This window comes from Neophocaena asiaeorientalis, unplaced genomic scaffold (assembly GCF_003031525.2).
Source record: "Neophocaena asiaeorientalis asiaeorientalis breed wild unplaced genomic scaffold, Neophocaena_asiaeorientalis_V1.1 scaffold119, whole genome shotgun sequence".
Classification (NCBI taxonomy): Eukaryota; Metazoa; Chordata; class Mammalia; order Artiodactyla; family Phocoenidae; genus Neophocaena; species Neophocaena asiaeorientalis.
This window is the reverse complement of record NW_020175821.1, coordinates 2,080,357-2,102,690: the sequence shown is the minus strand read 5'-3', so window position 1 is coordinate 2,102,690 and position 22,334 is coordinate 2,080,357. Positions and strand designations below refer to the sequence as shown.

Below are 22,334 nucleotides of genomic sequence, written 5' to 3'. Positions count from 1 at the left end.
TAACTGTGTCCATGACAAGTGTTTGTATCTCCAAGGCTGAGAAGCATGTACACAGAGTAATACTGGGAATTTCCACTGTGGCCTTGGAGGGCAACCCCCAGCAGCAAGTGCTGGAAGCTTGAGGTGCTCATGGACAATAGGAATGGAAATGCCCATGGAATTTGGATACTGGGGAGACGTGTGGGGGAAGTCAGGCTGGGATACATTGTTCTGCACTGGGCAACCTTAGAGTTGCCCAGGTTTAATATGACCTGATGGAGATCTGCATCTTTGCAGGCCCAGCTGGAAACGTGCAGAGAACATTTAACCTCTGGGGATCAGCACATTTTATATATATATAAATTTACTTTTATTTATTTATTTATTTATGGCTGTGTTGGGTCTTCGTTGCTGTGTGCAGGCTTTCTCTAGTTGTGGTGAGTGGGGGCTTCTCTTGTTGCAGAGCACGGGCTCTAGGTCTGTGGGCTTCAGCAGTTGTGGCACGCAGGCTCAGTAGTTGTGGCTCACGGGCTCTAGCGCACAGGCTCAGTAGTTGTGGCGCACGGGCTTAGTTGTTCCGTGGCATGCGGCATCTTCCTGGACCAGGGATTGAACCTGTGTCCCCTGCATTGGCAGGCAGATTCTTAACCACTGCACAACCAGGGAAGTCCCTGGGGGTCAGCACATTTTAAAATTGGGTTTACTATGATACAAAAATTTCAGTTCCTAAACTAAAGACCCAGAAGATGAACCCATGGGGTGGTAAGAGTGTGAGGCTTCAAGATACAGCTGATTGGCTCCCACTTGGAGGTTTGCTATTCTGTTGAAATCAGAGCTGGCACCAACAGCACATATGATTCTGAAGAGCCTTAAAGGGCATGTGAGGGGGCCTACCCAGTCATCTGATGGTGGTCTTCAAAGAGACAGGCTCTCCTGGGTGGACACAAGTACTGACACACCCCCAGTAGCTTGGGGCTGCCAACTGAGCTATTTTTAAATGTCCCCTGGAGGACTAAGCATCAAAGGGATAGTCATCAGCCACTGTAGAATGATTTTTACATAACTTAGCCTGGGTCCATGTGGTGAATTTCAAAATGTCTAACTTCTCCCCAGAAGGAATAGGCGGTGCAGACAGACCAGAAAGCTGCCCCTGCACGCTACACGTGACTAAGAGGAGAACAGGCTTTGAAGACGCAACTAAACTGCACAGAACTATAGGAAACCCCCCAAATCAATGACTTCTCCTTTTCTTTCTCAGTTTTAGTTGTTCCTTCCTCAAATGTTGACTCATTTTTTACTGAATGAAGGTTTCCAAGTGGGTGGGAACCTTTCCTATCCTTGGGCAGCGTGCTTATAAAGGGTGGGGTCCTACAGTGAACTTGCCTTGCTATTTACCTTTGTGCATTTATCCCATAAACTACTATGATTTGGAGTTTGAACCTTATTTCTTTAACTTGGCTATTTTAATTATAGCTGAATAAAACTAAATTCTTATTTTCTAAACTTATTTTGGGCTTTCCCTAAATAGGTTACTCCTCAAAATCATGAAATGAAACTTGACTAGCATCTTAGATTGTGACATCCTTCAAAGAAGGATGTCTACTGATATCATAAGATACAATCTTTAGGGCTAACCAAAAAACCCACTCTAAAGGTTTCCTGTTCCTTGAAATAGAGAGTTGGGGAAAAAAATATAAATAGAAAAAGCAGGGAAATCATTAAGTTTCAAGAGATCTTTAGTAAGAGTGCCATTTTTCATATTATTAAAATGTCATCTTGGGCTTCCTTGGTGGTGCAGTGGTTAAGAATCTGCCTGCCAATGCAGGGGACACGGGTTCAAGCCCTGGTCTGGAAAGATCCCACATGCAGTGGAGCAATTAAGCCTGTGCGCCACAACTACTGAGCCTGAGCTCTAGAGCCCTCGTGCCACAACTACTGAAGCCTGCATGCCTAGAGCCCATGCTCTGCAACAAGAGAAGCCACTGCAATAAAAAGCCTGTGCACTGCAACCATGAGTAGCCCCCACTCGCTGCAACTAGAGAAAGCCCGCACACAACAACGAAGACCCAACGCAGCCATAAATAAATACATAAATAAATAAATGTCATCTTTATAATACCTCAAGTTTGACTACTGCAGAACCCAGCAGGACATTAACAACGCATTTCTGGCTTTATTTCTGGATGAGCCACAAATTCTACCTAATTATGGTGGTCTATAAATAGACACACTCCATACCCCAACTCAGATCTGTCACCTCTCAGGTGACATCTGAAAACTTATCCTTTGCATGCTTGCAAAATGACAGCTCGACAAACCTCTAAACTTTGTGGGGTTTACGTGGATGGATAATTTTATAGAATAAACAGAATGACAGATTAATGCAGAATGCAAGGGCATAATAAGGAGCAACCAGATGTTGTCCACTCTGGATTTCAGGTGAATGCCTTCCGGACCAGGGAGTCAGGCCCACTGGAGTTTGAATCTATATTTTGTAACTTCAGGCTGGGGAGCCTTGGGCAAGTTACGTCACCTTTTGGAGCTTCAGTTCCCTTTTGTGAGAAATGAAGAGAATGCCCAACTTTGTGCACTTACTGACAGGATCAGACCCTCAGGAAGGGTTGGCTTTACCAAAGGAAAACTGGATCAAGCGAGATGAAGATGAATATATCAAAACCAAAGAGCATTTTTATGAAATAGAAACACTGCAAAGAGAAAAACTCAGGTGACTCCTTGTCCATTTCAGCAACAAGTTCACAAATGGAACATAAAACTGCAGATGGTGTATAAAGGGGATGGCATTGGTTAGTGGCCAAGGCCACTGTGCTGAGTTCGGCTTCTTGTCTGCCCAAGACTGTTTCCTGCCCCCCTTTGCAGTGTGGTGCTGCCCCAGGAACACACTGACACTGAGAAGCTCAGGCTGGAAACATCCGTACTTCAAACATTTTCCTTTATGAAAAGGAACAAGCCAGATACTATTCTTAGGGAAAAAAAGACAAGCTTTTTTCCTAGAAGTAAGCTCAGCAAGTTGACCGCCCCCTGCCCCTGCCCCCCGTCTCTACACAAGGGCTTTCATTATTCCCGGCGTCAGTACACAGCAGCATTCTGTGCCTCTCTAAACCCAGGCCATGCTGGCCCCTTCACAGGGCCCAACACTCAAGGATGGCAGCGAAGTCCCATGTGCTTGGCACCCCCAGTGAGCTCTCTGCTTTTTATTTATTGATATGACTAATGACAGCTGCATCTTCAGTCACTAGGCCCTCAGCAACGACTGGTAAATTAAAAACGGCCACGGGCATTTAAAAATAGTTTAAAAGATCTTGAAATCTGCAAAGGCTATGACGTCATTTACCAGCCTTGGTTATAAAATCACGTTGGGTACTACATACACTGAAGGTAAAGTTCAGCTGAATCAGCTGGAGGAGAGAAAGACCACACGCTGGGGGGTGGGCGGTCACTAAATGGGCAAAAACAGACTTCCTGCCACCCGGGATGAGCAGGGGAGGGAAATCATGTCAGGAGAGCTATAAATCAGTGGATTTACAAGCCTTGCAGAACTGGAACAAAAGTGGCTGTAGTTCGGGAAGGAAGCAGATGGTACTGAGAAGAAAAGTTCAAACAGCAGTGACTCACAGAGCACAGGTGACTGCAGATTAGCTGGGCCGCATGGGAGGAGGGCATGAGCACACACTGGGTGGGCAGCTGAGCAGAGAGGAAAAGAGCAGAACCAGGGACTATGGGTGGGGCTGGGCCGCCGGGGAGGCGTCTCTTTTGACATAGGAGGGATGCTGCCCTGTGAGCATGCTGGCATAAGGGCGGCGATGACGAGCCACGAGGAGGGGTTGGACGGCTGGTCACCCGCCCGGAAGTCATCCTCCGTGGAGCCCTCCCTGCTCCCCATCCCGCCCCGGCGAGGCCCCCTCCTCAGAGCACAGTGTCCACACCCCAGTCACACCCAGCTCCCCATTCTGTAATGGGGGGTTCTGCACCCCCTCCTCCCCCAGACCAGGCTGCCCAGCCCTGGCCCAGGGATGCTGAGCAGTTGCTGACTGAAAGAGGCAAAGTGAGGAGAGTGTGGGGAGGGTCCCTTGCAGAGGCTGCCGCGGGGGGTCTCCGGCTTACCTTGGCCAGCCTCGCTCGCTTGATGAGGTCATTGAGTTTGCGCACCGCCGCCTTCTGAGGAAGGCTCTGGATGTCTCTGAACAGGTCCTGGGCCTCAGCCTCGAAGAGCCGGCGGTTGTCAGTGTTCTGCAGGGGCTGCGCCCAGAAGGAGCCGATGTAGACGCGCAGCACCTCGGGAGTGTTGATGACCTTGCCCAGGGACCACATGAGGGCCCCGTAGACGCGCATCAGCTGCTGCGTGTCCACTTGGTCAGCCTTGTTCAGCACCACGCGGATCTTGTCGTCCTGGCCCCGGAAGGCCTTGATGGCCTCCGAGAACTCGTCTGAGATGTCCAGTTTGTGCGCATCGAAGAGCAGGATGATCCTGTCCACCCGCTCAGCAAACCACTGCAGGACCTGGCAGAAGTCATACCCTGTGGGGAGGGAAGGGCACATTAGTGCAGGCGGTTGCTGCGGGGGACACGCCTGCCGGGAGGGCTTGGAACCACCTGGGTCTCCAGCAGCTGCCGAGGAGAGAGCCCCGTCTCCAAGCTGGAGGCAGGGGAGGCCTCATGACCTGAAAATCATTTCAAATGGGGCCCTCTGGGCTGGATGCATCGAGTTAATGCTGGGGACCCTGGGAGCCCTTCCATGGGACGAAAGAGGGGATATAGAGGGGCTCGTGGTCACTTTGATTGGGCAATGCTTACTTCCATACGTGTAATTCCATTTAGTCCCCCAGGAGTCTCTTGTTTCACCTAGTACAGTCTTTTGGCTCAATGGCAAAACTGATCAATGGCTCTGTAAAAAATGCAGGCCATGGGTCAAAAGCTCTTAATTTCTGTCAAAGTCTCACCTTTCTGAAAGTTCCAGAACTGGAGAAGGAAGAAAACCTAGAGGCCACTTGGAGTCCCATGGGGTGTCCAGGAAGTATCACAAAAGAGAAATCGCCTTCTCTTTAAGTTTTTAAGAGTGTTAAGGAGATCAAAGGTTGGCCTGGCCAAAACTGTGACCTATATTTATCATTTGGACTATTTATATCCTAAGTATGTTGTAAATATTTTAAAAATTGTGTCTCACAGCCATTCCGAGAAATGGTCTCTCGCCAATTTCTTTCTAAAAACGAGCAGGCCCATGACAATTCTGTCTGGTTCACTTTGGCCACATACCAATACACTCCAAATCATGCAGCTAAATCAACACTCCTCTGCGCTTGTGGTCAAGATTTTCAGGCATTTCTCCAGGGAGGCAAGTCCCACGAGAAGCAAACAAGAGGGGCCAGTTCCACAGGTTTATTTTTATTCTCAGTCTGATTAGCTCTGGAATCAGAGCCTCAGTGCAGCCCGATCAGAACCCAGATGGGATTCTTCCTGACCCTACTTTAGTGCCCTTGGCTCTTCTTTAGATTCTGAAAACTTCCAAACACATATAACAGTCTAGAGAATAATGCGATGAAGGCTGATATACCCACCTTGTACCTTTAAGAAATGTTGACACTTGGTCTTGTTTGCTTCACATACTTAAGAAAATGGAAGTCTAGTTTATTTATACAACAAAATACCACACAGCAGTGCGAATGAACTAGATCTTCACTTGTCAGCACAGGCAAATCTCTCACAAATTGGTGAGTAAAAAATCAGCTTCAAAAGGACATGTACAGTTTGAGAACATTCACTTACAATGTAAAAAACAAAGCACCACTCAACAGCCTATGGATACATACTACAGCACAGAAAAAAATAAGTTACACCAGTTTTGGGATTCTGGTTGACTCTGGGGATGGAGGGAGTGAGGCATCTAAAGTAGATGACAAAGTGTCTAAAGGAGAATGAGCTATTAGGCAGAAATAAAGGGGGTCCGTGGACTAAAGTTTCCATGAATTGAAGAACAGGTGTAAGGGGAGTAGGTGGACAAGCAAACTGGATTCAGACACATTTAAATAAAGAAAACATTCAGAAATGCTGAAGCCCTCTGTGCATCCCTCCCTAAGCCCTAGCCTCAACCTCTTCTCCAGAGGAAACCACAGCCCCCAAACGCGGGGCTTTATGTCATCACACATGTGCGTATGCTGCCAGCTCAGGCTTTTCACTTCTCTTTCTCTCTGCATCACTCCCTGACTCCACTGGGGGCAAGGAGGACAAAGGTAGTTCCCGGAACGTGGGCCAGAGTTTATTTTCATTGCTGTCAGTAGCCAGTTTAGATCAGAGGAAAATCAAAGACCTATTGAACGGGTCACAGAGTAGTATGTGGATATACAGAGTCAAGATTCCACTCGAGTTCTGTCCCTCTGAGGCTAGAACAAACCTCCTCCTAAGGTAACACAGCTGACTTGTGTGCCAGAGAGCCCGGATCCCAGGTAGCAGATCCTCAGCAGATGAAAGATGGTGCTGTTCCCTGGGCACCGGGAGGGCATTTCGGAACCACCCACTGAGGGCCCTGCTTGTGGATTTACTTTTCCAATAGGGATGATCAACTTATCTCTCTGACCCAAATCCTCTCTCACTTGGTAACTGAAGGTTCACAAACAGATGAAAGAAAAGGCTGTGTCCAGAGTGCACACTGGAGAGGACACGAGTTGTATTTCGCTGAACGCCCTTCCTGTCCAGTGGGGGTTGCGGGAGGGTCCCTCGGGGGCCACAGACGCTGAAGGCGTGGCAGACAGACTTTTGCCCCACTCGTTAGCAGGTTGGGGTACAGGTAGGTGATCTAGAATCAGACAATCATCTCCTACCAGAGGGTGGTGTTGAATCTTGAGGGAATGATGCAGAGACACAGGGAACATGAGAATTTATTTCTGGCAGAGGTGGCTGAGTTTAGACAGTGATGGTAGCTTCCTAACCTAGTTTTTGAGCCCAGCTCTCCAACTTTCCCATCAATTCTGCGAACAGCCTGATTTTCTGAAAAATTCCTTTTCTGCTTAAGTTAGTCAGAATCAGCTTCTTTGGTTTGCTACCAAGGACCATGACTGGTAAATAATCTATCCCCACATTTGAATATTTCCAAACTCTAGATGCTCTTACAATCAGTGCCAAAAGAAACTTGCCACTCCAATAGCTGTCACCTCCCCCATGTGCGTGCACCGTGCAAATCTAGCCATGCAGACACGTCTCTCCTCCTCCAAGGGCCACCTGGGTTCAGCAGTTGGCCTCAATAGTACCTCATGTGTTTAAACTTTAACTTAAATTTGGGTTCCTAATAGTTATTTTTAAAAAGACTTCATTCTAAGGCTTCAGTGAAATAAAAAGTTACTGGAAACGGAATGGCCAGATGTTAGTTAACTATAAGTGAAGCCAGTACTCATCTTGGGAGGAATGGCTGCATGTCCGTATTCTTCTGTTTTAAAGTAATGTTGAAAGCTTAATAAGATTAAGTAGTATAGGGAAGTAGAACTGTTTTGTTTGTCATCAAGCAGGTGTAAAAGGATTGCTTGTTACACATTAGGCAACACAATCAAAGGTGGAAAAAATCACCAAGTGTCTCAGAAGAAAGCAAAGAATTATCAAAGCCAGGAGAGGTTGGTCTGCTCAATTTTTTCCCCACATACAGTTGTTGTTATTATTTTATCATTTTTAAGTGTACAGTTTAGTGGCATTAAGTGCATTCATATTGTTGTGGAACTATCACCATCATCCATCTCCAGAACGCTTTTCGTCTTTCCAAACTGAAACTGTACCCGCCAAACAATGTGTCCATCCCCTCCTCCCCCAGCCCCTGGCAACCACTATTCTATTTTATGCCTTTATGAATTTGACTGCCCTAAATACATCATATAAGTGGAATCATACAGTACTTGTCTTTTTGTGACTGATTGATTTCACTTAACATAATGTCCTCAAGGTTCATCCATGTTATAGCATGTATCAGAATTTCCTTCCATTTTAAGGCTGAATAGGTCTTCTCAATTCTTATACCTTCATGATATAAGAAAGGCACCAAATACCTACCAAAAAGTTCCAGCTGATTTTTTAAAAAATTATTTATTCATTTATTTATTTTTGGCTGCATTGGGTCTTCGTTGCTGTGCGCGGGCTTTCTCTAGTTGTGGTGAGCGGGGGCTACTCTTCGTTGCAGTGCGCGGGCTTCTCATTGCGGTGGCTTCTGTTGTTGCGGAGCACGGGCTCTAGGTGCGCGGGCTTCAGTAGTTGTGGCTCGCGGGCTCTAGAGCGCAGGCTCAGTAGCTGTGGCACATGTGCTTAGCTGCTCTGCGGCATGTGGGATCTTCCCGGACCAGGGAATGAACCTGTGTCCCCTGCATTGGCAGGCAGATTCTTATCCACTGTGGCCCCAGGGAAGCCTGTTCCAGCTGATTTTAAAGAAAGGATCTAGTTTAATGATATGTTATTTAGTTTGCCTGCTGAAGGAAAATTATTCAAAAGGACCTAGAGACCACTGATTCTCAAAGCCTGGTCTTGCATCAGAATCAAGTATGGGATTTGTTAAAATTTAGACTCCTAGCCTCTCCCTAGAACCATGGAATCAGAATCCCTGGGGCTGGGCTTGGTGACTTGCATTTTATTTTACTTTATTATTACTTTTTAGAGTATACAGATTTAATTTTATTTTTGGCTAAATGAGAGTTGTTTACAAAGCCTCTACAACACACTTATACATTATTCTGGCTTTAGTAAGCATAGGATGGTGAATGAAACTGAAGCCTGCAATGATTTATGGTTTCCACTGAGGACTGGTCATCATTCTGAATAGAAAAGATTATATTTTAGGCACAAGGGAAATGAACTATGTAGTAACTTCAAAATATAATATTAGAAATATTTATGCATGCAGTTCTTCAGTAAACTTAAGAGTTTGCTTTCTTGTCCTCTGGCACTTTTATTTCAAAGTAGAAAAGGGTGACCGGCATTTTATAAGCTCTTCAGACAATTGTAATGCCCAGTAAAGTTTGAGGATCACTGCCTTAGAATGAAGACCAAGGCATATGGGATGGCAAAGATGTGTCTGTTATTGCTGGTCGGTAACACAAAACACATTTAAAATAGTTTCTTTTTATTCTAAAAAGTTACCAATACGTGGTTAGATGGTACAGCACAGAACTGAGGAAACACAGAATTTAAATCTGCTTATTTGAAGACGGATTTTAAAATTCATGAAAGCTCTGCCATCTTTGCTCACGCTGGGCCTAGGCCCTGGCAAGCCCTTCTCCTCTGGCTTAGGACCTAGAAATCTAGCCCAAATCCTCGTCATTCTTCAAAACACCTGGAGGAAGCTTGAGTGACATGTTACTTAACTTCTGTAACCTCCAATTTTCTCATCTGTAAAACCAGGTTGTTGAATGACTGCATAAGAAAATGCTTTTAGGGCTTCCCTGGTGGCGCAGTGGTTGAGAGTCCGCCTGCCGATGCAGGGGACATGGGTTTGTGCCCCGGTCCGGGAAGATCCCACATGCCGTGGAGCGGGAGCGGCTGGGCCCGTGAGCCATGGCCGCTGAGCCTGCACGTCCGGAGCCTGTGCTCCGCAACGGGAGAGGCCACAACAGTGAGAGAGGCCTGTGTACCGCAAAAAAAGAAAAAAAAAAAAAAGAAAATGCTTTTAACATGCTCAGCACAATGCTGAGACTTAGTAAACTTTCAATAAATATAAACTTTCATTATTAATTCTGCCCCCCTCCCTCACAAAGGTGGACTCAGTTACTCCCCCTTCTGAGCTCCCAGAGTCCTTTGCTTATTCTCCTACTAAACAACTTTACACAGTGGATTATAATCCAATGGATATACAGGGCTCTCTCATTAGATCATAAATTCTTTAACCGCAGGGACCACATCTTCCTCATGGCGGCACACGACAGTGATTATCATTGTGGGCTTTGGACTCAGGCTGCCTGGGATCTAATCTATCTCCATGACTTACTAATTCTGTGACCTTGGGCATGTTACTTAACCTCTCTGTGCCTCATTTCCTCATCTGTAAAATGGGGCTAATAATAGTATCCATATACTTCATGGGGCTGTGGAGTTAATGTATGTGAAGCATTTAGAATCATCTTGGCACCTAGAAAGCTCTCCAAGATGTTATCTACTGGTTATTTTAAAAATCCTCGTATCTGGTCCCCAATGCATGGCGGGGGCACAATAAATATTTGCTGAAGGATGCCTGGCTGGGGTGAGGTATAGTCTGCAGTCATAGAGAAAACAAAATTAATTAGGGTAAAGGTGACAATGCAATGATGCTTGAGCCAAGTGAGAGAATCAGTGCTCAGAAAATAGCTAATAGAATATACCTACCGAGCACAAACCATTCATATTTTACGAATAGAGCTAGTGGCCTTTCTTTCCTTGCTTGTGAGACAGAAGGAGTTCTACCAGCTGGTCTTAAAGACCCTGGGTTAATCCTGAAACAGAGCGATGGTTCCAACCACAGGATTCCCCTCTGGCTTAGGAAAGGCCTGTGCACACCTGCGCTGGCTGGGACAGCTCGGGGCAAACATTCTCGTACTCAACGGGCAGAGAGCAATGAAGTGCCCCAGAGATTCTGTTACAGAGGGCGGTCAGAGCCCTGTCACCGCTACAGTCAGCCACACTATGCTAAGTAGGTCTGTGACGAAGCTACCACTTAAAACAACATGGAAAACCAGTGGCCCTCAGATTGAACGTGCCCTTGGCTGCTGTCTTTTTGGCCTACATAGTGTCCTTACATTTTGAGCTGTCTTTGGTCTGGACAGCACTGTCCACCTGGTGCCTACTTCTGAGTGGAAACACTACAGCTCTGACTTAGCCTTAGAAACCCAACTGTGCCCTCCAGCCCTCCTGGGCTCCCGCAGCGTGCCCCTAGACACCCAGAGAACTGTATTCCATTAGTTCACAGGTGTCTCTCAACTGGGCCGGGAATGCCTGAGCGGGGGGCCCTTCCTACCCTGCTTCCTACACTGACTCAGTGTTTTCTGTGGGAAAATGTTCAAAATGCCCCCTTTTTTGGGGGGCCGCATGTCGCGGCTTACAGGATCTTAGTTCCCCGACCAGGGATCGAACCCAGGCCCTCGGAAGTGAAAGCAGAGTCCTAACCACTGGACAACCAGGGAATTCCCCTAAACTTCCCTGCTTGACACAATCTTTTTGAACATGTCTCTCTGGAAATCGAAAATACACTAAACATCTTGGAATTTAACAAGACATTTCAAATACAAATTTTTTTTAATGGATTAATTAATAATTATCAAGTGCCTAGGATGTGCTTGGAACTGTTGCTGAGGGACATACTACCATAAAAATGAGGCTGCTAGCTTTACCCTGAATAGCCCCAAACTGGAAATAATCTAAAATGTCCTTTGGCAGGTGAATGGATAAACTGCGGTGCCTCTATGCAGTAGATTACTACTCGGTGATAAACGGAATGAGCTACTGACACATGCATCTACACGGGTGAATCTCAGAAACATGCCGAGTGGGAGAAGCCAGGCACTAAAGAGCACATACTGTACGATTCCATTTATATTAAATTCTAGGACAGGCAAAGCTAAGCTACAGTGACAGAGAGCAGATGAGGAGTTGCCTGTGGCTGAGGATGGGGCTGGGACTGACTGCAAAGTGGCACAAATGAAGAAGGAACTTCTCAGGGTGACAGAAAGTTTCTATTTCTTGAAGATGGTGGTGGTTACACGAGAAACACGAGTACATGAGTAAATTTGCAAATTTGTCAAAAATCAACAAGCTGTACAATTAAAGTGAGTGCATTATAATGTACTATACTTCAATAAAACTGACTTAAAAAGTAAAAATAAATAACTAAGATAGAAAGGAAAAGAGAAGAAAGGAAGAAAGGATGGACAGAAGGCTGGAAAGAAGAAAGAAAAGGAGAAAAAGGGAGAAGGAAAGAAAGGAAAAAATCCAAGGCTGCCAAACTTGTTTGAACATATACATCTCCACAAACTGCTGAGTAGATCAGGAAGTTGAAATCTGTTCATCAGGGAACTATGTCACAAATCTGGCCATGTATGGAGCTGGATTTAGCAACAGTCGAAATAGTCTTAACCACAGAGGTTAATGTAAAACTTGGCTTGTCCATGAAACTTTGAGAGTCGTGTAATTTCACAGTGCCTTGCCTCGTGGCCAAGGTGATTAAAGAGCCTTTCATGCTGACAGATCAGGGAAGAGAATGTTTCGAGTTTATGAGAATCAGTTCCAGCTGGGCAGAATGCAACAAGGCCCAGGGTGCACACAGATCTGGGCGTGTGTGTGTGTGTGTGTGTGCATGCGTGCAGGTGAGCTTGCATGTGGGTGTAGTGTATGTATGTGTGCAGGTAAGAGTGTCCGTGGAGGGCACAGGAGTCGACACAATAATAGAACTGTCCCCATGATGCTCGATACATGTTAAAAATTCATCATTCAATTACAGACATTTTAATTCTATAAGACTTTCCAATGGAACTTTTAACAGTCTGGAACAAAACAGAGATGTAATCAGTCCAGTTGTTTAAAAATACACTTTCTATCGTTGCAAAAGGACCCCAAAGCTATATAGCTTTGCGAGCTGGGAAAGAGACTTTGTCCTGTGGAAGATCCCAGCTTGGCATTCCTGGCTCCACGTTCTGGGAACAACGGGGGGAGGCAGGAAGGAAGGGGCCCTTTCCACCCAATCAGGGGCTTCCGTCACAGCCCTGTGGAGACCGTGGTCACCATCCCTGCTGAAAAGACCCACCAGGAAACGGCATCTGAGGTTTCAGCAGTGGCCGCCTGGCTCAGGTAAACACAGGGCGGGGACCCTGAGGAAGCAAATTTGGTAGGCTATTTTTAATAGAACAACAGAAAAAAATGCTTCAGTTTCTTCCCAAAGCCAAGTTTCCTATTCCGTGAGTTTTAAACAAAATGTGTGTCAATAAAAGGATGCAAGATAATGGAGGACATTCAGACCGAGGCCAGGTTCTCTCTGCCCTTGCCCTTAGTGCCCTTCTTGGGGTGGGCAAGGCCACAGCCCAGGACTCTGCTCAGACCTCTCCTCCTCTTTGGCGGGGCCCTGGCCTGCTCCTCCCAGAGCTAGCAGCTCCGTTGCAAGCAGGGCATTCATACCCCTTCCCCAGCACCTACGGTGTTGGTTTGTGTAACACCGGCCCCTCTCCCAGAGTTCCCCAAGGTGTCATGTCCATCTTTGTGTCCCTCCAGCACCTAGTCAGTTGTAGAGCACAGAATGTCCAGACAGCATTGAGAGTGCTGGCAGTGCCCTTAACTGCCCTTCCTGTGCCCGGGCTCTGTCCTTTGCCATCCAGCCCTCAAATGATCCTCGCCCCTTCTCAGAACTCAGATAATCTCCCCAACTGTGAGTCCCTGATTACTTCTAGAATAAATGTCTACAGAGTCTTGGCGACTAGCCCCAGCTTACCGGACCAGTCTTTTCTCACAGTTCTCATACTAAACTATCCTCCCCACCCCAAAAGCCACACTGGGCTCTTTGCTGCTCCTCCAAAGCATCCTGCAGTTCCCTGCCTCTGACTTTCTCTTCTGCCTGGGATGCCTTCCCTCTTTCCCATCACCAGTTACCCATCCCTCTGGGGCACTTCCCTGCAGGAGGCCTTCCCCAACCCTAGCGGAGCTGGACCTCCCCACCTCCGGAGAGGGTGTGTTCTCTGCCACAGCCTGTCCTCTAGATGAGACTGTCATCATGTCTAGAACCCAAAAGCCTAACGTAGAACACTGTACACTAAGTCAGCTTCCCTGTGACATATTCTTCCAGCATCAGTGATGTTTCTTTCATAACACTTATTCTCTATAATGATATATTTATTTGGTGATTATACGACCAAATTCTGAGGGCAAACAACACTGCTCATTCCGTTTACCACCTTACACCCAGGATCTACCACTGAACATAGTAGGTGCTCAATTAATATTCCTCAGAAAAAAAAATAAACTTAACCCAAGGCCTCACAGCTATTTCCCAGGGGAGCCAGGATTCAAACCCAGGGAATCTGATCCCAGAGCCTGCAATTTTATCCACTGCGTTGCACTGTGTGTACACCACGATGGTGGGATTAGAAGTGATTTTTATTTTCTTCTTTTCGTTCTTTTAAAAAGTAGTTTTTAAGTGTTTTATGATGAACATATATTATTTTTGTAATTAAAAAAATAAACATGGAAAAAATCATTGGCCCATATAGGACTGGGCTAGCAATATTATTGAGGTGGCATTCCCTTGCTTCTGTACTGGTGTTTACAACTAGGGTCTGGATTTCTAGTGCTTTCCAGCTTACTGCCATCTCAAGAAACCCTGTGGGTGGTGTCTTTGCTACACGCCCCGCTGTGGACAGAGGCAGCCCCCCTTCAGCTGTGCCCGAAGAGCAGCGGGAACACGCAGGTGTGCAATAAGTACGGACACTGCTCCTGCCTCCCTCCCCACCTCCCCTCTCATCTCCAGCCGGCTTTCTCCTCCTCGCAGCTGACCAGACACACAGTTGGGGGTGGGTGGCATGGGGGTGAGCTGATACTAAGCCCCTTCCCGGATCCAACAAGACTCTCAGAGAGGACGGACACCGCAGCCTCCACATCTGCACAGCAGTCACCTCTTTTTGTGGAGGTTCAATGTGTGTTCCCCTCAAAGTTTTCAGACGGTGATGGTCACCGCTTGGAGAATGTAACTGGCTACAAGAATATCCCCACAGTTACAGAGTTCCCTGCCTCCCCGTGCCTGGCCTGAGGGTGGTCTAGCCACTAAACACACCACATTTTAAATTAAACCAAGGACCGAGCCTGTCCTGGGGTGGGCTTGGTGTTGTTTATCCTCTAGCTTCTCTTCCCACTCCTCTCCCTTTGGAATTTAGTCCAAGACCTTGTGAATTAACTTTTCTGTGCCTGTTTCCTCCTAAAATAAACAAGCTAGCCCCACAGCCTGTCTCTCCTTCCTCTGGGGGATGTTGTGAAGATAACGATGGGGCAGATGGTGCCACGTGACCCCGAAGAGCTCGCACGTCACGAAATCACAGCATACCATGGACAGATGGGGAACTGAGAAAGGCTCTACCTGAACATTTAGCACGGTGAACGTGGCTGCTTCTGGTCATGTGACCAAGCCAAAGGGAAAATTGGGTTTCATATTTCATTTTCCATTTCAGGTTAAAAATTAGGTTAAGAAGCAGGTCTGAGCCCTAGAAAAAGACAGCAATAGTACACGGCATTTGAGGCTCTTTGCTGGAGAGAGAAGTTGGTGAAAATCTACTAGGAAAAACCTACATGTCCTGGAGCCTGGTTCAGCCACTTCACTTTACATGGCCTCAGTTTCTACATCTATCAGATGGGTCAGATGATCAATATGGATTCCTTCAAATCTTAAAGATATATACGGTGGTTCTGAATATCAAGCTTTTCTGAAACAAAATGTCAAATTCTCAGGAAAATCCATTTAGTGCCTGTTAGTAGATACCATCAAGTTCCATTACCAGCATAAGAATGTAAAACCATCTGGATGGTTACAGGAATGTTCAGTGACTAACTCTAGGGGATAAGATTAGCAAGGAACACATTTCATTTTATTATATTCATTCCACTGGACTCGTGTGCTATGGCATCTTGGGCTGATCCGAAGGTCCTTGCATGTTTCCATAGCAGCAGTTAGTTGCCCTGAAAGATTAATGTCCTTGCCATTGAATTCCAAACTCCTTTATGCTGAAAGAAATTACCAGAGGAAAAGTCACAGAATTTGAGACTTTCAAGGATGCTGAGGAAGTCATCAGATTCAACCTTCTAATACTATAATTAATAGAATCCAGGAATCAAGTGTCATGCACGTGGAAATTGCCCCTTCCTCATTTTCAAGTGGGCTTTGTGCACCTCAGGGAAGAAGGTCTCGTACAATACGTCTATAAATCAGACAAAGGCAGTCTGTACTTGTACTGGATTTTCTTGAGGCAAAATGCCAATGGTATATAGACTCCACCCAAGTGTGATGAGGCCAAATATTTACAAACAAGGCTTCAACTTGGACAATGCGTCTTGTCATTTTGTGGTTCAGAAGGGCAAACAGACAATGTTTCTTCAAGTCATAATTTTCCGCAGAGAAATCTTAAACCCAGAGGGTGACAACTTTGGATCAACAAATGACTTGCAAGTGACCTCTGACCCGACCCCCTGCCCTGCCCTGTTTCTCCTTTTAAACATTCCCAGCGTGCAGTGAGTGTTCTGTGAGCATTTGGACAACAGCCAGTCAATGAACACCAGCTCCAGCAACTAAGTTATCAGCTAACCCACTCCGAAAGCCAAACCATTACTCAGAGATAGTTACTTCTGAGATATGTCACAGATAGGAAGACAGATCAAGTCAGGGGGGACCAGGTAAGCCCACATTGGGGTCTTTATTTAAAAAAAAGACTCATTTATTTAATTAAATGAAAGTCCATGTAGTTACCAACAGTATTTCAAAATGGTCAAATATCTCCGGAAAGGAACTGCTTTGAGAAGATCTGTAAATATGAAAAGATGCTCAACCACAAGAACAGTGAGAAGTGAAATTAGAATTATAATGAGATGCCATTCACCTATCAGACAATGCAAAGATAAAGCGAAGATGAAAACAAAATCGGTAATGCCCTAAATTGGGGAGGATGTGTGGAGACAGGCACTTCTGTATTGTTGGTGGGAATGTAAACGGGCACATCTTCTAGAGAGGGCATTCTGGCACCAGTTAACACAGTAAAAAGACCACAGTTCCTTTTGATCCAGCAATGCCACTGCTAGGAGTGTATCTTACAGTTACACGACTGTGCAAACTGTATATACTTGCACTGTATGTGCAAAACTGTCTGTATTCTGTGGCACTGTCTGTAACAGTAAAAGATTAGAAACCGGGCTTCCCTGGTGGCGCAGTGGTTGAGAGTCCGCCTGCTGATGCAGGGGACACAGGTTCGTGCCCCGGTCCGGGAAGATCCCACATGCCGCGGAGCGGCTGGGCCCGTGAGCCATGGCCGCTGAGCCTGTGCGTCCGGAGCCTGCACATCTGGAGCCTGTGCTCTGCAACGGGAGAGGCCACAACAGTGAGAGGCTCACATACCGCAAAAAAAAAGATTAGAAACCGTCTGAATGTCATCCATCCAAAGGACACCAGCTATGAATTCTGGCACAGCTATATGATAGAATACGAAGGAGGCAGCTCTAAAGTCCCGACCTGGCTGCGTTCCAAGATTTACTAAGTGGAAAAATCTTGGTGCAGAGCAGTGAGCAGAGGACCTTCTTACTCAGAGGAAGCCCAAGAGGCTGCTGCTGGGTTTTGCTCTAGGAGAGGAACTGGGAACGTGGATGGGACAAATGTTCTTCACCATTTAACTGTCACTTGAATTTTTCATCTCAACACGTGCACACATCCACACAAAACGGTGGTACTTCCGAAGAGTACCTGAGACAGGCGAAACGCTGAATAAGTGGTCTGACTTGTGCTTTGCATCGTGATTTGGATTCGAACAGGGGATGGTTTTGAGAAAGAGACAAAAAGAATCCTGATGAATTGGAGGTTTCTAGAGGAAAGGGTCACGGCACATGTGAGAAATACCCCCAGACACCAGAGGATTATGGCAAAAAGAACTGGAAACGTGACAAGAGTGGGGGCCCTTGACATGAGAGGACACCTCCTCTGGGTCATTCTCTGAAGCAGGTTCCCCGCAACGGCATTGCGTGGCTGCATTCTCTCAGCACACTTTCTACAGATCTACTGTCAAGTCTATTGTGCTCTCTGCCGTCAAACTTGGAAAACCTACCAAAATGGACTTGAGCTGTGTCCCACGTCCCTTTCACCAGTGTGAAAGGATAGGGCGGAGGATGTAAGTGGTGGGGGGTGAGATCTACTCTCTGGGGTAATTCTGGGGCACTTGGCCGAGCTGACCCTGCGATCCTGGTGGGTCTTTTGGGGACCACCCCAGTTCCAGGAAGTGAACAAGACTACCATCACCAACAGTTCTTCAATACGACTGTATGCCAAATGGCCTGTACATGTTATGTCGCCTTATCTTCCAAGAACTGGGGTGGGGGTGGGTTTCCTCACTTTATAAAAGTGTAAACTGAGGCTCAGAGGGTCCCACAGTAAGGTAGGGGTGCTGAGATTTGAGCTCAGGTCAGTCTCCTCCAAGGGCCCACAATGATAGAAAACAAAGATGCCCTGAAAGCGCCGCTATTTTCAGCATGTTTCTACGTCCACTAGCTGGAGATGCCTCCCCACCAGCACGGGCACCTGAACCTGCCCTCTGTCCACTCTGGGTCCTCTCACTCTGAGCATGTTTCAGAGCTAATGCCCATGGACCACTTAGGTATTGACATGATTTTACAGAGGAGGAAACTAAGGCTCACAAAGGTGGAATAACTTGCCCAGGTCACCCAGCTGGTCAGTGGAAGAGCCAGGGAAATGGAAAAATGTCCCAGGCCAGTGTTTCTCATATGATACTGCTCTTCTGCCACCTAGAACCCTGCATTTACAATCGATCACTCCTATCCTCCAGTCTGGGGGGGGGCCCCCATGGGTGCACAGTGATGGTAGGGCAGAGAGCTTTTGCCATACATAACATTAGGGATGGAGGTTATATAACAAGAATGTCCCCATTATAGCAGTGAAGTTATTAAACATTTGAAAATATAAATGAGAATCTTTAAAAAAATCTCCTTATTTTTCTCTAGAGGTTCTAAAAACCCTAACTTCCAAAGAAGTCTAGAATGGTTTGGGGGTGCTCCTATATGGAGTGAACGCACAGGCAGAGGACAGCAGTGTCAGGCCAGGAGCCCCTGTCAGATGCTCACGAGGCTAGAGTCACCTGATTACCTGGTGACCACTGTGGGGTGAAGTTACCTGTCGAAGCCCTCACCTGGGAAGATGTTGGTTACTCACAGATCCCGGCCCAGCGCTGCGCTGCCTCTCACCCCACCCAAAGACCACCCCCGACCACTTACATCCTCCACCCTATCCTTTCACACTGGTGAAAGGGACGTGGGACACAGCTCAAGTCCATTTTGGTAGATTTTCCAAGTTTGTGATCATCTCTTCTTTCACCTGGTTTGGAGGTGGCAGAGAGCATAGGAGTGGGCAGGCTCAGCGCTACCCCAGATTCCTAAAAGTGGGGACCTCCTGCACCAGAACCCCTGGACACGCAGTTTTCTGCATCTCACTCCAGATCCCCCAAATTGTGCTTGAGGCCAGGAAATAGCACATTAACAAGTTCCCTGGAGCCTGAGAATCACTGCTCTAGGGCTTCAGTGCATCATTTACAGGGTAGAAGGGGAGCAGAGGGGAGACGGTACCTGAGAACAGGTATGACAGAAGAAGAAATGACAGCGACAACCTGGCATCAAGGGAAGAGAAAGCCAACCATCCACCAACCAAATGAACACACAGAAACTGAGTGGCAGAGCCGGGCTGGATCTGTGACTGCCCAGTGTGAGAACACCTGGCTGTTCACAGAGATAATTCTGGGCAATCAAGAGAAGGTTAAAAAAGATAATCCTTCTGTTCCTCTCAGAATAAAATCTGCGTGCTTCCCTAAGGCCAAGAGCTCCCACCAGCAGCCCCTCCTGACCTCACTGCTCACCACCTCCTGGCCACTCCCCTGCCTCCAGCCTCCCCTGACCTGCCCGCTCCCTCTGGCCTTTGCCTACAATGCCCTTCCCCCAACTCTCTGCCAGGCCAGCCCCTCCATTCTGTAGGTCTGAGCTTAAATGCCACCTCCTCGGAGAGACCCCCTCTCACTACCCATCTAAAGTAGGACCACTCAGGACTTCCCTGGCGGTCCAGTGGTTAAGACTACACAGTGCTTCCACTGCAGAGGGTGCACGGGGTCGATCCCTGGTCAGGGAACTAGGATAAAGAAAAAAAAAAAAAAAAAAAAAAAAGAAGGACTACGCTTGCTGTGGGACTCTGCAATTGTTTCCTTCAAGTTTTTGTGTCAACTTCATTTGTTCTGCATTTTAGCTCATCCATCTACCTCAACCGCCCCCCTCCATCCCCGTATGTTTCAGGAAGCAGCAACAGGGTCTATCTTGGTGCTGTTAACACTAAAGCACCTGGTATCTGACACACGGTATGTGCATGAGCAATGGACCAAGAGGACCTAGCAGAGCATGGTGCAGGGTGGACATCCAACGTAAGGAAGCTGCTTCTTCCTCTTCCCACTACCCTTTTTTTTTTTTTTTAAGGATTTTATTTATTTATTTGGCTGTGTTGGGTCTTCATTGCTGCACACGGGCTTTCTCTAGCTGCGGTGAGCAGGGGTTACTCTTTCATTGCGGTGCATGTACTTCTCATTGTGGTGGCTTCTCTTGTTGCAGAGTAAAAGCTCTAGGTGTACGGGCTTTAGTAGCTGTTGCACATGGGCTCAGTAGTTGTGGCTCACGGGCTCTAGAGCGCAGGCTCAGTAGTTGTGCTGCACGGGCTTAGTTGCTCCACGGCATGTGGGATCTTCCCGGACCAGGGCTTGAATCCGTGTCCCCTGCATTGGCAGGCGGATTCTTAACCACTGCGCCACCAGGGAAGTCCCCCACTACCCTTGGAATGAGAATGCAGGGCAGCATGTACTATCTTTCCCAAAGACTACTACCAAAAACCACTAAAGGAAAAAAAACCAGGAGGTTTGGTGTGTATAGGGGAGAAGTGTCAGTTATGTGGAAATGTGCCCCATGTGGTACCTTTCCCCACTGCTGTCTTCTCAGTGTGTGTGTGTGTGTGTGTGTGTGTGTGTGTGTGTGTGAGTGTGAGAGTGGAGGTTTGGTGTGTATAGGGGAGAAGTGTCAGTTATGTGGAAATGTGCCCCATGTGGTACCTTTCCCCACTGCTGTCTTCTCAGTGTGTGTGTGTGTGTGTGTGTGTGTGTGTGTGTGTGTGAGAGAGAGAGAGAGAGAGACAGACAGACAGACAGACAGACAGACAGACAGACAGACACGGGCAGAGGTGTTTATGTCATTGCCTCTTGTGGTTAATATCCCGTCTGAGGGTTGACTGGGCTCAGCTGGGTGGGTCTCGATTGGGGTCTGCCATGAGGTGAAAGTCAGGTGGCAGTTGGGGCTGGAATCATCTTAAGGCTCAACTGAGCTGGTCCTCCACGGCTTTGCTCCTATTTCAGCTGGGCCAGTCAGAGGCTGCCTGAGCCTCTCGGCTGCTCCATGTGACTAGCTTGGGCTTCCCTCACAGTATGGTGGTCTCAGGGCAGCTGGACTTTTAAAATAGTGGTTGGCTTCCCGAGAATAAACATGCCAAGAGCTCCAGGTGGAACCTTCAGGGCTTCTTATGACTTAGACATGGGAAGTCATACAGCATCACTTCTGCTGAATTCTACTGATCAAAAAGTGAGCCAGAGGCCATCCCAGATTCAAGGGCATGAATACTGGAAGGCATGGTTCATGGTTGGCAGAGGTGGGAGCAAGAGGCATCTTTGGAGACTGGCTACCACGCTAGCTATAGGACTGTGGACTTAATTTCTTTGTGTCTCAGTCTTCTCTCCTATAGAATGGGAGAGCAGTTCCTACCTCATACAGCTTTTGTAAGGAGCATATGAGTTAATAATATATGGAAAACACTTAACAAGGCACCGTGCAAGTGTCAGCTATATTATTAGCACTCAAAAGAGTAAGGAGCAAACCTTTTCTCTAATTAATCTCTGCATCCCAATGTCTATGAAATGTTTTATGATCATGAGCTGCTCTCTATGGGAAGTAAGAGAAGTACCCTTTCTCCAATTAAAAAAAATTGTTTTTTATTTAAAAGTCTAGGTTGGTTTAAAGTCTGGGTAGAAGCAGTCATTTCTCACGATCGAGTATGCATTTAAGGTATTAACAAAAACTAAAGATATCTTCCAGGGCTTGGCAAATGCCATTCTGAGTCACGGTCATGACGCACTCACAGTAGGGGCAGAAGGAGCCACACTCATGGTGTGGAATTTCCTGTGGCACTGGCGGAAAAGGAGTCTGAATGTGTTTGTCAGCAAACTTCCCCAAAACAAAAAGAAAGCAGGATTTCCTGTTGGAGGCCCAAGAAGCGAGTGATGTCCAGGACCTCACAACCCAACCTCAGACTGGCCTTAGCTCTGGCCAGAAAACAGGGTCTGCCAACACATTCATCAGCACTCAGTCCCAGGCACTGGGGATTGCACCCTTTTCTGTTGCTGCCAAATTCAAACAAAGCTCAGAGACAAGTCATTGAGCTCAAGCTCTAAATATAAAAATGGCTTCATGATCCGAGCCTGTGGACATAAGCAAGTTCTACTCCTCAGAATTCCTACAGAATTCTCTACCATGTCATCCTCTACCTCATACTCCTCAGTATTCCACGCAGCCTCCAGGATAAACCCAGTC

The 22,334-nt window shown here is 46.9% G+C and overlaps 1 protein-coding gene across 1 annotated transcript in view; it reads right to left on the bottom strand.

The window, feature by feature from the left end:
* Window positions 1–22,334, bottom strand: part of EHD4 (EH domain containing 4) — an 85,105-nt gene that overhangs the window by 15,086 nt on the left and 47,685 nt on the right. Inside the window, exon 4 of the mRNA XM_024732631.1 lies at window positions 4,102–4,514. Within this exon, the coding sequence (XP_024588399.1) occupies window positions 4,102–4,514 (413 nt within the window). The remainder of the gene's footprint in view (window positions 1–4,101; window positions 4,515–22,334) is intronic.